This window comes from Ictidomys tridecemlineatus, chromosome 3, assembly GCF_052094955.1.
Source record: "Ictidomys tridecemlineatus isolate mIctTri1 chromosome 3, mIctTri1.hap1, whole genome shotgun sequence".
Classification (NCBI taxonomy): Eukaryota; Metazoa; Chordata; class Mammalia; order Rodentia; family Sciuridae; genus Ictidomys; species Ictidomys tridecemlineatus.
The window spans coordinates 91,716,695-91,730,504 of record NC_135479.1 but is presented as its reverse complement, the minus strand read 5'-3'; the positions used below and the strand labels follow the sequence as shown (position 1 = coordinate 91,730,504).

General features: G+C 36.4%; 1 protein-coding gene across 2 annotated transcripts in view; it reads left to right on the top strand.

Moving 5' to 3' along the window:
• The window catches only part of Plscr4 (phospholipid scramblase 4), a 46,229-nt gene extending 32,625 nt beyond the window's left edge, over positions 1-13,604 (top strand). For both annotated transcript variants that reach the window (XM_013358790.4, XM_040269917.2), the window contains 5 exons: positions 1,218-1,260; positions 2,273-2,499; positions 6,137-6,298; positions 8,169-8,327; positions 11,083-13,604. In XM_013358790.4, the coding sequence (XP_013214244.2) occupies positions 1,218-1,260; positions 2,273-2,499; positions 6,137-6,298; positions 8,169-8,327; positions 11,083-11,130 (639 nt within the window). In that variant the 3' untranslated portion in view covers positions 11,131-13,604. The remainder of the gene's footprint in view (positions 1-1,217; positions 1,261-2,272; positions 2,500-6,136; positions 6,299-8,168; positions 8,328-11,082) is intronic.
• Positions 13,605-13,810: the final 206 nt, after the last annotated feature.

The window sequence follows — 13,810 nt, the reverse complement described above, 5'->3', positions numbered from 1 at the left end:
GGCTTTGCCAATGACTTCACCAACTGCTCAAATATCTCCTTTTCCAGCATAGTGTCTTTCTGGGCAAACTTCTTCCACACATTCATAGGCATCTAATTCTCAGAATATTTTTCTCTGCAATGGACACTTTCACCATTGAATGAATATTTACTTTTTGATTCTGCATTTTAATATCATGAATTTTTTAAATGGAAATTTTACCTATATTGGTAGTTACTTTTTGATATTTTATGTTTAGATCACATCACTTGATTGAGGTTTTTATATAAGAAAAAGATTTTAACTAAAATCAGTTATGTCTTTCTACACCCTTTGTAATTAATCATACCACAAAATGTTCACACCTAGTTATCTTAAGTCTTATGTGTTACCACGGCAATCATATATTTTTCCCCAGTTAACATACTGATGAATATTTAGTGAAATACAGCTTTCCAGGCACGTTCTGGAAAAATATATGATCTCAGTGATCTAAAATTGTACAGATAATGATTGTCCTCAAGGAGATTGCTTCTGTTCTGCTAGAATATTGTAAAGTATAACAGATAATGGACCCATCAAACTCTTTATGCCTAGAATGATTCTAAGTTAAAGTAGTATCTCTAAGTGAGGATGCTTCCTTTCCTCTCCCCAAGCCCTGTTCATGCTCTTTCTGCTCTCGTGGACCAGACTTTGGTATATAAACCTCTTCCAGAGGCACCAGAGGAATAATGTATAAATGAAGACCCCTGGGGAGGTTCACCCTTGGTTCCTTTGCTCTAAGCCACTGAGAGAATTCCTTCTGGTGCCTGAAACATGTCAACTCACCCTGAACTGCCTAAGAGGCACATCTATGGGTGACAAGTCAGAGAGAGGCAGGTAATTACGAGCTGATCTAGGAAAAATCTATGTAAACACTTCTTTTTCTAGATGCTGTTACTATAGCAATGAGATGTTTTTCTGATGTATCAGCCAGCTTTTTTTTTTTTTATAAAGTCAAACTGGAGGAGTGTTTTTCTTATCTGGAAAACTCTGCTAATATTCTTCTGATCAGATGCAGATAAACTAATTTCAGTCGATAGTTTTTTTTTTATTCCACTCAATTTCAAAAAGATTTTTTTTAAATTGAGTGGAATAAATATATCAGATATCACTTGATATATTTTGATACCTGTCTCACCATGCTAAATAGATTGGATATTTTTCTACATTCTAATTGTTTTGTTCTGTTCCCACAGCTGGACAACATACACGTTCTTCAGCATTTTGAGCCTATTGAACGTATGTATAATTTTGTTGTGTTCAGCAGTGTATCGATCACATGGGAAAATCTGCATTATCAAATATCTAGTTCCTTTTTTACATTGATGGGGTTTTAGTGGTTCAAAGAGAGAAGAATATTACCTTGACTTCAAGAAAACAATAAAGCAAATTATTTTGTATAGTTTTATTTATCCATCATATAAGCTCTTAGGTTTGAAGAGGATTTATGTTTTATCTGATCAGTGTGTTCTACCTTTTACTTATACTTTCTCCTCCATATTCACCTCTCATTGATAAATAAAAGGAGAAAGGAGATCAAATAAGTTAGCCAGAAGCTCTACAGTTAGCTAATCATGGCAATGTTGGGGACAGAATCTAAATCTATTGAGTTCTGAATCTTTGCATTGGAAGTAGGAAGAAATGGTCACAGTCAAGATCAAGCCTTTCCATCTATTCAAATGGCTGACCTGTCTATTCTATCTCTGCATATTGACTTGGCCACCACATAGAACCTCTGACTTTCCTTGTAACTAGTAATGACCCTAGTCAATTAATCTTGAGCTGATTAATTCACTGTTTAACATGTAATTTATTTAATTCAGATATCTGAAGAATATTATTTTCATATTTGCTTTTATGTAGAAGCACTTTTAAAATTATTTTATACTGAATATAGGAAATATTCTAAATTTTCAAAATTAACTAATACTTATTGGTCATATGAATGATTTTTTTGGCCTTCTAATCAACTGAATATATTTCACCTGAAATTGTTACAAATCTGTCCCTAAGAATACTAAACCAAGAGGCCAGGGTTCTAGCTCAGTGATGGAGCACCTGCCTCGCATATGTGAGGCACTGGGTTCGATCCTCAGCACCACATATAAATAAGATGAATAAAATAAAGGAATTGTGTCCATCTATGACTTAAAATATTTATAAAAAAAAGAGTTCTTTTTCCCCCTAAACAAAGATTTCTTGAGGTCCATTTTAACTGATTATAGTTTATTTTTCTCATTTTATCTTTCAGAGATGACACATTTCGAAACCAATAACAGATATGATATTAAAAACAGTGCAGACCAGATGGTTTACATCGTAAATGAAGATACCGATGACTTTACCAGGAATGCTTATCGGACGCTAAGGCCCTTCGTCCTCAGGGTCATTGACTTCATGGGACGAGAGATCATGACGATGCAGAGACCTTTCCGATGCACCTGCTGCTGCTTCTGCTGCCCCTCAGCCAGGCAAGAGGTAGAGAAGAGCAGTCTCAGCCATTGTCTCTTCCTGATCCAGCCTCCACTGTGTGGGGAAACCTGTTTTTTTGTTTGTTTGTTTGTTTGTTTGCAGTTCATGCTTTTCAAGTGCTAGTTGGCGGGTCAAGGACAAATTAAGATTGTTTGGGCAATGATGTCAATTCTGAGTTTCTGTCTACTGAATTGGAGAATTTGTAGAGATTGACAGTAGTCACACCTACATATCTCTGCATAAGGCAATGCAAAGAATAACAGATGTTTTTTTAGAATGGAAGGGAATGCCAATATCTTTACACTACCCATCACAATTCACACCTTTCTGGAGAGAGAAGGAGCAGCTTAAATCAATGAAGTGCCTTCGCAGCTGGAACCAGAGTGCTGAGTTATGGTTTGGTTACTTATCTATGCAGTTTTCAGATTGTTTTTTGCTACGGGAAAAGAAAAGCAGTTTTAAAGAGAGGCCAACTAGAGTTTGAATTCCATATATACCACTTGTTATAGGGCAGGTCGCTTAGAAATCACACCAAGTCCCAGCTTTGTCCAAATTTGAGTCTTTATTGTCTTACTGCTTTCTATAGGACCCAAACTGTCTCTGCAGGAAACAGCCCTGAGTCACAACATTTTAGGGTATTTAATGGCAAAAACCCGCAAAAAACGAATCCAGGTTGGCATAGCAACAAGCAAGCAAGCAGGGGTACAGAAGCTAAATAAAGCTATTAGCGAAACAATGCAATGTCCTTAATCATATTTTCATTCTCATTCAGAGTTTCTCATGGGACTTTCCATAGTCATAAGCAGAAGGAAAGTGGGTCAAAGTGACCCTAGATGAGTACAAGTTAAAGAATGGTTACTAACATCTAGATAATCATTCTCAGACAAGGTACATTGCCCAAGAAAAATGAGAACCAAAGAGAACACTTTTACATTGTATAAGAATTGCAATTCTGTGTTGCCAAATATGCTATGCTAGGCAGCTATTAATGGGTACAGAGTTGGGACTTCCCCATGGGAGAAGCGTTTCTTACAGGATATGGAGTCTGTTTGGTCATTGCCCATATAGTCTAGCCCACATCAATCTGGACAATTTACTGAACCTCTTGAGTCTCTGATTCATATTCTGCGTAGGTGCTACCTCACAGACTAACTTAAATGTTTACATTATAGGTTAAGGGTCAATATTTACTAAATATTTACCCACTGCCTGCTCCATGCCTTAGTTTACTTGTAATGTGGAGATATTAATGGCACCTGTCTGACAGGATAATTGTTATGAGGGACAAGTGATAAATAAATATCAATTCCTGAGCACAAAGCCTGGCAAATGATATAGTTGTCAGTGAATATTATCTATGATTCTCAAATACTCCATTGCAACTATTATTTTTGTGATAAGAGCCTTATATCTGGAATGAATCTCTACCTCCCTTTTGGATATACTAAGCATTGTTCTTCACATATATGAGTTGAGTTTTAAATCAAAGCCTATAAATGCAGTCTTCTGAGATTACAAGAAGCCAGGATAGAGAAAAGCAAATCAAAACCAAAAGCAGCCCAATTCATGGAATTTTGTCCCATAACATGATCTAGATTTTATCTATTATTTTTAAATTTATTTTGTGTGTTTTGTTTGTGCAGTTTTATCACCTATGTGGATTCCTGTATCCACTACCACAATACAGACACCAAATAGTTCCATTAACTCAAGAAATTCTTTTCTATTACCACCCTCCTCTTCCTCCTTCCTCTTCATCTCTAACTCCTGGCAGCCATGAATCTGTTCTACATCTCTGTTATTTTGGCATTTCAAGACTTTTAAAATGTTAAACATTGCAGAATGTATTAGTGAACCTAAACATCAGATGGTACCCAATTAATACGTACAATTTTTGCATTTTTATGTATTGGATAAAATAAATTGAACTTTTATTTTTAAAAAAAGGAAACATGGGCTGGATCTGTAGCTCAGTGGCAAATTGCTTGCCTTGCACATGTGAGGCACTGGGTTCAATCCTCAGCACCACATAAAAATAAACAAATAAAATAAAGGCATGCTGTCCATATACAAATACAAAAAAAATTTAAAAAATAATAAAAAAGGAAACAATATATAACAAAACAAAGTCATATATTATGCGACCAAGATTAGCAGTTTTTTACCCAGATTGATTACCTCATTCCTTTTATGATTGAGTAATATCCCCTGGTATGAGCTTTTTAAGTGACTTATTTTTAGGCTGTTTTGATATGATGACATCTTAGGCTTAAACTTACATGAGATATTTCTTTACAATACTATCAAATTTATGTTTGTGTTTAAGTATGACTTTATGTACATGGACAGCGTTTTGATTTGACAGTGTAGGAAACTGGTCCTGTCCTATGTTCTCTTTAGTCTTTTCCCAGAATTCTTAGAAAAGTACATATTCAACTAGAGAAATAGTAGAACTTTCACTTTGGAAATCTTTATAACTCCTATTAAGTAGGAAGATCTTGTTTGACAAAGGAATATTGTAATGATAATTAAATAAAGCAAAAGAGTGGGCAATATTTTAAGACTCTCTTTAAAAACGGCTGTATCTGTCCACCTATGCACTCTGCTGTTGGAATGCAATAGTCCCTCCTCCTCCACTAGCATCTGCAGTTTCACTTGGCAATTTCAGTTTCTTTGCTCTTTCAGTTACCTGCTGTCAACTGTGGTCTGAAAATGTCAATGACAAATTCCATAAATAATCAGTTCATACATTTTCAATTGCTTTTCTGAGTAGCACAATGGGATATGGAATATGAATCATCTCTTTGTCCAGCGTATCCATGCTGTATATGTCACCTGCCCTGTGGCACTTAAAAGAGACCAGATTCACATAGCTTTTTCTACTGTATATAGTATTGTTATAACCATTCTATTTTATTATTAATAATTGTTGTTAATATTCTTACTTTTCCTACTTTATAAATTAAAATTTATTATAGGTATCTATATTTAAGAAAAAATATAGTGTCTATGGGTTTCAGTACTAACTGTGCTTACAGGCATCTACTGGGGGTCTTGGAACATATACCTGGAGATGAGGGAGCCACTGTCATACAATTTTCAGAATGTTTCTTTCCTTTTCCTTTTTTTGTTATAATGAACAAGTCTGAGGTTTGGCTTTTATCTGACTTAAAAGTCTAAAAGTTAGCTTATTACTGTTTCATGGACTGTGTCAGAAGACATGAGATTCCTAGATCAGAGACAAAGGACACTGATACAGCACAACAAGCAACATGAGCATCAGTATGCTGGGGTTGGTCCCCCCCGCCCCTTCCCTGTCCACCTGTCTAGGGGTTGACTTGGAGAATCTGTGTATGTAAGCAATGCTGCGTGGGGGCAGTTTAAGAACACTGAGCCTGAACAGCTGACCTTCTTATAAGAAAGCAGAATTAAGCCTGCCCTTTGTCTCAAAGGGAAGCATGACCTCATCCCACAAGGCTGCTTATTAAAATACAACTCTAATGATAGCCCAGGAGACCTAGACTTCCTCTCCCAGAACCAATCTCCCTGGTCCTTCAGTGCAGGAGCATGTCTAGGCTGTGGGCGTGTGTGTTGCATTGGTCTGTGTCCATCCTCCTGACCTCCCTGATTGCTGCCTCCGCAGCTGGAGGTGCAGTGTCCTCCTGGAGCCACAATTGGCTTTGTGGCAGAGCACTGGAACCTGTGCAGAGCCGTCTACAGCATCCAGAATGAGAAGAAAGAGAACGTGTTGAGAGTGCGCGGACCCTGCTCTACCTATGGCTGTGGCTCCGACTCTGTTTTCGAGGTAAATGCCGTGAACATAATGTTTCTACTGTTTATTTTTTTTTCTAATAGACCTCAGAATGATCTCGTTTAGACAATTTTATCATGTGAATGAGTTACAGAGTAAGAAGAAGGTGTTCATTAACCAGTTGACAGGCAATGATTTTCAAGTCATTATGAATAAATTACTTGATACTTTCCAAAATGTGAAATGCTTTTTGTTTGGCTCCCCCCCATCCCTGCTTCTATTTTTGTACTTGACAAAGAAAAATAAATCATTGAAAACATCAAAACTTTTGAGAGTTAGTAATCTGACCTAATCCATTTTTTTTTCCTGTTCTTGGTTGTATTTACTTGACCATTTTTTCCTACACATTTCCAAGATGGGAATATAGATTCTAATGCAAGTGCCCAACGTAAGACAGAACATGTAGTGCGCTCCGAGTTGTGCCAATTGCTTACGTGTATGATAGATTGTCTATCTGCACCCTCAAGAAATAGATAACACCGACAACATGGATAAAATTCCTCATAGGTTATATTATAACATTTGCTCAAGAAAGAAAAAAATCCTTTTGTTTCACTTTTATCACAGGGAGGGTTTACAAAATGATTGCTTATTATCAGCAAATCTGACAAAGGAAATTCCTAGAATATTTCCTGAACTCCATATAGAGTCCTTTCTGAAGCCTCAGAATTCAATCCAACCTATCATCTACTGAAATTACTCTCCTATGTGTTTCCTATAATACTCAATAAATTTCCCCTAGTTCTCATTTTATGTCACCATATCATTAAATACTACTTACTTATAAAAGACAATTGTAGAAAATATAGACAAGCCAAATTGCAGGGTAGGCTGTTCCTATTGCCAAGGGACATTCACGTATACTCCCTGTGGTGAGAGCCAGGGTCCCCTTTGGCATCCTGATGTATGTTTGGGCAAGGTGGATTTCTCTCCCAAAAGCTCAAGCCATAAGTAGTGGACAGTATCATGACATCTGCTTTTGCTCTTAGGTTTCTTTCATTTCCCAATTCCCACCCTTTGTTCTATGGAGAATTCAATGATCAATTCCAATCACAGTCACCAAAGGAGTTCCTAGAGATGGGGACTTTGACTCTGGACACTAGAGTTTTTGACACCCATGAAGGGAAAGAATTTCAGCATGCACCAGATTTACTCAGGAAAGCAGAAACACCAGATTTACTCAGATTTACTCAGGAAAGCAGAAACACATTCAAGAAAGAATGCAGACTATCACAGGGTAGTGACATCTTTTAGGTTAAAGTAAGAAATACACATTCAAGGGAGATTGCCAGCCATCTTCAGAGGGAGATTCAGCACCACTTGGTGTAGGATGTTGATATTTATAGAAGTACATATGCTAGGAGCTGGATTAGAGGTAAAGTTTGAAGTTACACAATATCCTGCCAGTTTTCCCATGTTTAAGTATTGCCATCATGATGACATCATTTTTGCAGGAGAACTTGGGCAAGAATGAAGGACTGGGTTGCTCAGGAATGCTTGTTTTGCATTTCAAAGGTTCAGGGGGTTTCCTGAATTCCAAAGGCTCCCTGGTGCTTCTCAGTCTGTCTTCTTTTTCCTGTATCCCCAAATTCCTTTCTCACTCTGACAAGGTCTCCTGCTAGCTCATCAGAAGATGAGGAAAGAGCAGTTGCCTGAGGATTGCAAGATATATTTCAATTTAGTTTCCAATCAGAATTAAAACATGTAATCCTTCTTGGACATAATATCCTCATTTGGAATTATGTGATTATTCTTCTCCTGCCTGAATTTATGCTATCACAGCATAAACTGCTGTGTGTGGAAGACTGAGACATGTGCTTTAATACTTTTCAATCCTGATCAAATCACATTCTTGTCATTGTAGGTCCAGTCCCTGGACGGTGTGTCCAGCATTGGCAGCATTATTCGTAAGTGGAATGGTCTGTTGTCCAACATGGGAGATGCTGACCACTTTGACATCCACTTCCCGTTGGACCTGGATGTGAAGATGAAAGCCATGATATTTGGAGCTTGCTTCCTCATTGTGAGCCTTTTGTCTTTTGACTTATCCCAAGGGATTCATTCCTTCTGATGAGAAGCAGCGTAGCACAGTAGAAAGGGAATCAACTTCAAAAACTGACCCATTTCTTTCTGTGCCACTTTCTTTTTTTTTTATTTTATTCTAATTTGTTATATATGACAGTAGAATGCATTACAATTCATATTACACTTATAGAGCACAATTTTTCATATCTCTGGTTGTACACAAAGTAGAGTCACACCATTTGTGCATGTACTTAAGGTAATGATGTCCATCGCATTCCACCATCCTTCTTCCCCCCATACCCTCTCCCTTCCCTGCCTTCCCCTTTGTCCTATCTAGAGTTCATCTAATTCTTCCATGCCTCTCCCCCTCAACCATGTTATGAATCAGCATCCTTAAATCAGAGAAAACATTCAGCATTTGGTTTTTTGGGTTTGGCTAACTTCACTTAGCATTATATTCTCCAACACCATCCATTTACCTGCAAATGCCATGATTTTATTCTCTTTTAATGTTGAATTGTGTATATACACCACATTTTCTTTATGCATTCATCTACTGAAGGGCATCTAGTTTGCTTCCACAGTTTAGCTGTTATGAATTGTGTTGCTATAAACATTGATGTGGTTGTGTCCCTGTAGTATGCTTGTTTTTTAAGTCCCTTGTGTATAGACCCAGGAATGGGATAGCTGGGTCAAACAGAGGTTCTATTCCCATTTTTCCAAGGATTCTCCATACTGCTTTCCATATTGGCTGCACCAATTTGCAGTCCCACCAGCAATGTATGAATGTGCCTTTTTTTCCCACATCCTCGCCAATACATATTGTTGTTTGTATTCGTAATAGCTGCCATTCTGACTAGAGTGAGATAAAATCTTAGAGTAGTTTGATTTACATTTCTCTAATTGCTGAGAAAATATATTTTTTCATATATTTGTTGATTGATTGTATATCATCTTCTGAAAAGTGTCTGTTCAGTTCTTTGGCCTATTTATTGATTAGGTTATTTGTTGTTTTGGTATTAGGATTTTTGAGTTCTTTATATATCCTAGAGATTAGTGCTCCATCTGATGTGTGAGGGGTAAAGATTTGCTACCAAGATGTAGGCTCTCTATTCACCTTACTGATTGTTTCTTTTGCCAAGAAGAAGCTTTTTAGTGTGAATCTATCCCATTTATTGATTCTTGATTTTAATTCTTGTGCTATGGAAGTATTATAAAGGAAGTCAGGGCCTACTCTAACATGATGGAGATTTGGTCCTACTTTTTCTTCTAATAGGTGCAGTGATTCTGGTTTAATTCCTAGGTCCTTGATCCACTTTGAATTGAGTTTTGTGCATGGTGAGAGAGAGAGGTTTAATTTCATTTTGTTGCATATGGATTTCTAGTTTTCCCAGCACAATTTGTTGAAGAGGCTGTCTTTTCTCCAATGTACGTTTTTGGCACCTTTGTCTAATATAAGATAACTGTAACTATGTGGGTTAGTCTGTGTGTCCTTTATTCTGTATCATTGGTCTATAAATCTATTTTGGTACCAATATAGTGCTGTTTTTGTTACTATAGTTTAAGGTCTGGTATAGTGATGCCTCCTGGTTCATTTTTCCTGCTAAGGATTGCTTTAGCTATTCTGAGTCTCTAATTTTTCCAGATGAATTTCATGACTACTTTTTCTATTTCTATGAAGAATGTCATTGGGATTTTGATTGAAATTGCATTAAATCTGTATAGTGTTTTTGGTAGTATGGTCATTTTGACAATATTAATTCTTCCTATTCAAGAACAAGGTAGATCTTTCCATCTCTACGTCCTTTTAAATTTCTTTCTTTAGCATTCTGTAGTTTCCATTGTAAAGATCTTTCACCTCTTTAGTTAAATTGATTCCCGAGTATTTTATTTTATTTTATTTTTTTATTCTATCGTAAATGGTGTAGAAATCCTTTCAGAGGATTTCTCATTGATATACAGAAATGCCTTTAATTTATGGGTGCTGATTTTATATGCTGCTTTGCTGAATTCATTTACTAGTTCTAAAAGTTTTCTGGTGGAATATTTTGGGTCTTGTAGATACAGAATCATATCATCAGAAAATAGTGTTAATTTGAGTTCTTCTTTTCCTATCTGTATCCCTTTAATTTCTTTTGTCTAATTTTCTGGCCAGTGTTTCAAGAATTATGTCATGTCTGTGCCACATTCTAGGTACATATTTTGCAAAGCATTTAGCATTTGAGATCCTCAGTTTCCTCGTGTATAAATAGAGATAAAAGACTTACATTTTTAAGGGTGTGGATATTAGCTATCACACAAGTAGTCAGGAGAGTGCTTGGAAGATATTAGGCATTCAATGGATTTTACATCATTTCGTATTATTTATCATTCTCACTACTTCATAGTATACATTCTGGGATTTTTAGTGAAATTAGCTTCAAGCCAATGCCCTTTTCCCAGTTCTCAGTGCCTGTCAGTCTACTCCTGGTGTTGTACCATCCTCAGATTTATTAAGTTTTTCCTCCTTCTAATGATAAAGTTTTGTTAATCACTACTGGAAATGGAAAGCTTATTGTCTACCACATTTCCAAATTTTTAATTGCTGCTGTTAACATAAAGTTCCTCTTCATAAAGATTTCATTAGATGTATTTATTGTAACAGGAATGGGAGAGTTCCCTAGTAAATTATGAAGGATAGTAATGTACATATTTTATGTGATTATCTATGTACTTATCCATCTGTCAACATGTGATTCTTTTTCCAATTTCAGGACTTCATGTACTTTGAAAGGTCTCCACCACAACGCTCATCAAGATAGAGAGACACAGCCAATCATCAATTATGGTTAATGCAAAAAAATGGAAAAAGCTGCCTTAGGCTTACAGTTAACCCTCAATTATTTGCAAGTATATGTCTCTGCTTTGCAGATTCTTTGTATTGGGGGTAAGCTTTGACAGCCAGACTGAGAGTGTGAGTCCAAGACCACAGTCAGAACATGTGCTTCAGCTCAGAATCTGTCTACCCGGTGGCCTGGGAATTCCTTCTGAGAAGCAACAACCATTTACCAAGGAAGCACATACAAACAAGCTTTTTAATGCTGTGGCCCTGGGATGTGGGAACATGAATCCAGAGTTCCCATACCTATAGGTAGCGAAATGACAGACTGCTGTTGGGACCTGGCTTCTATCTCTAACCTTTTCCCCTTACTTCTCTCCATTAATATGTCCTTTAGTAGGAGGCAAGCTTGATTCCTGGGAAAAATAATTATATACTTCATCTGTAAAGACCAAAGGGTAGACAGACAGAAATATTAGATTGTATTGTAAAAGGAAATTTTTACTTGTGCACCAGTATTCAAACCTCATTCTGGCCAGGCACAGTGGTACATGCCTGTAATCCCAGTGGCTCAGGAGGCTGAGGCAGAGGATCTTGAGTCCAAAGCCTGCCTAAGCAATTCCGTGAGGCCCTAAGCAACTCAGCAAGACCCTGTCTCTAAATAAAATATAAGCAATAGCTGGGGATGTGGCTCAGTGGTTGAATGCCCCCCTGGATGCAATGCCTGGTACCAAAAATCCCCCCCAAAACAAACAAACTAAAGAAGCCCATTCTTCCAAGTTTATAAAAATTTCAGCAAGAAATTCAATTTTATTACAAAATAAAACATGTATTCTTTTTTATTATAATTTTTATATATTACATGCTATTTTTTTTTTATTCCTGGACATAGACAATCAGAAGCTGTGTATATCTAAAGGCAGGATCAGACTATCAGGAAAACAGCTGACCAGGACCACAGCTAACCAAGATCTCATTATCCTAGGGACATTAATGTCCTTACAGGAACCCTGCATTCAATACATCTATACATAATAATTTGCACATTTAATGTAGAATGTCTGTTGGTCACCAATGCCTTACACATGAATCTCAAATATTGCCTGTTGAATCTCTTTATCTCACTGGATGTGATACAAAATAAATGACTTTTTTTTTCCTTTCAAAATCCCAGGTGACCATAAAACTGCTCCAATGGCAAGAAATGTAGATACTTTTTCAATTTTTAAATGTAACATTTTGTGTAGCAGATTATAAAAGTTCAAGCTACAAATCCTGATGCTGCTTAATACTGCTTTGCTGCTTTTTATTTACATATTGCATAAATCTTTACATGAAGAAAATAGTGAAACATAGCCATCATGGTAGTTCTGCACGGTCTATAAGTTATCAATAAGGATTATGCCAGACTGACAGAGTCAAAGCATCCCTTGTGCTTCTTTGTAATTAAAAGCAGGGTGGGGCAGGGCACAGCAGTACACACCTGTAATCCCAGCCACTTGGGAGGCCAAGGCAGGAGGATTTCAAGTCCAAGATCAACCTCAGCAACTTACCAAGGCCCTAGCAACTTGGAGAGCCCCTCTTTCAAATAAAACATGAAAAAAAGGCTAGGGTACAAAAACAAAACAAAAACAAAAACAAAAACAAAACAACAACAACAAAAAAATAGGGTGTTTAAATGAATACATGGACTGACTTGACTCTGTTGCCTATCCACTTCCTACCTGGGTACGGACGGTGTTCTTTCAACACAGCCAGTGATAGAATGGGATGCATTCCTCTATGACATATTAGCTAAAGCAAACCTGAGTATTCTCAGATGGAGTGTTTTGAGATGAAAGCCTTAGCCCTCATTCTTTTTGCAATGAAAGAAAGGGGTCTCATTTTAAAATTATACTAATATTTTAATGGTAAAAGTTGTTTTACTTACTTATTTGTAATATTCATTTTTACATGCTGCTAAGAGCTTTTTTAAAAAATTGCAAGAGCTGCTGCTTTCTAAAATAATAATTGCCTTATATTTGAAAATGAAATTATGATCCTAAACAGATAAGTGAAAAGTGTTTTCTGTAATGAGGTCTGACATTTTATATAGAAAACCAGACAAATCTTATTCAGAAAGTTTATGTATGTGAATTTTTTACTGTTACTTCTCAGTATTCAAAGACGTGCAACATATTAATAGTATAAAATATAACATGTTTTACTTTCTGTTTAAGGTTTTATGGTATTAACATATCTTTTTCAGTTACAATGTCTCTTTCTCTAAAACAATGTTATACATCATGTTTTAACATACAGTTCACATTATCATTACTTAATGACATTTCATTGTGTAAAATTAATCAGATGGACTAAAAAACAAACAGAAGCCGTTTTTCTAAAATGCATGTGTTTTTAAATATTTGCTCATGTTGTTTTGGCTTTCAAATAAATGTAATGTGGTTAATAGTAAAATACTGTCTAATTCTTTGAGTTATAATTGATTCTTTGAGGGTTTTTTTTTTTTTTTTTTTTTAGTTGTTGAGGACTTTTGTTTTAATTTATTTATTTAGATGTGGTACTGAGAATCGAACCCAGTGCCTCACACATCCTAGGCAAATACTCTACCACTGAGCCATCATCCTAGCCCATGATTCTTTGAGTATTTTTTACCAAAGGGA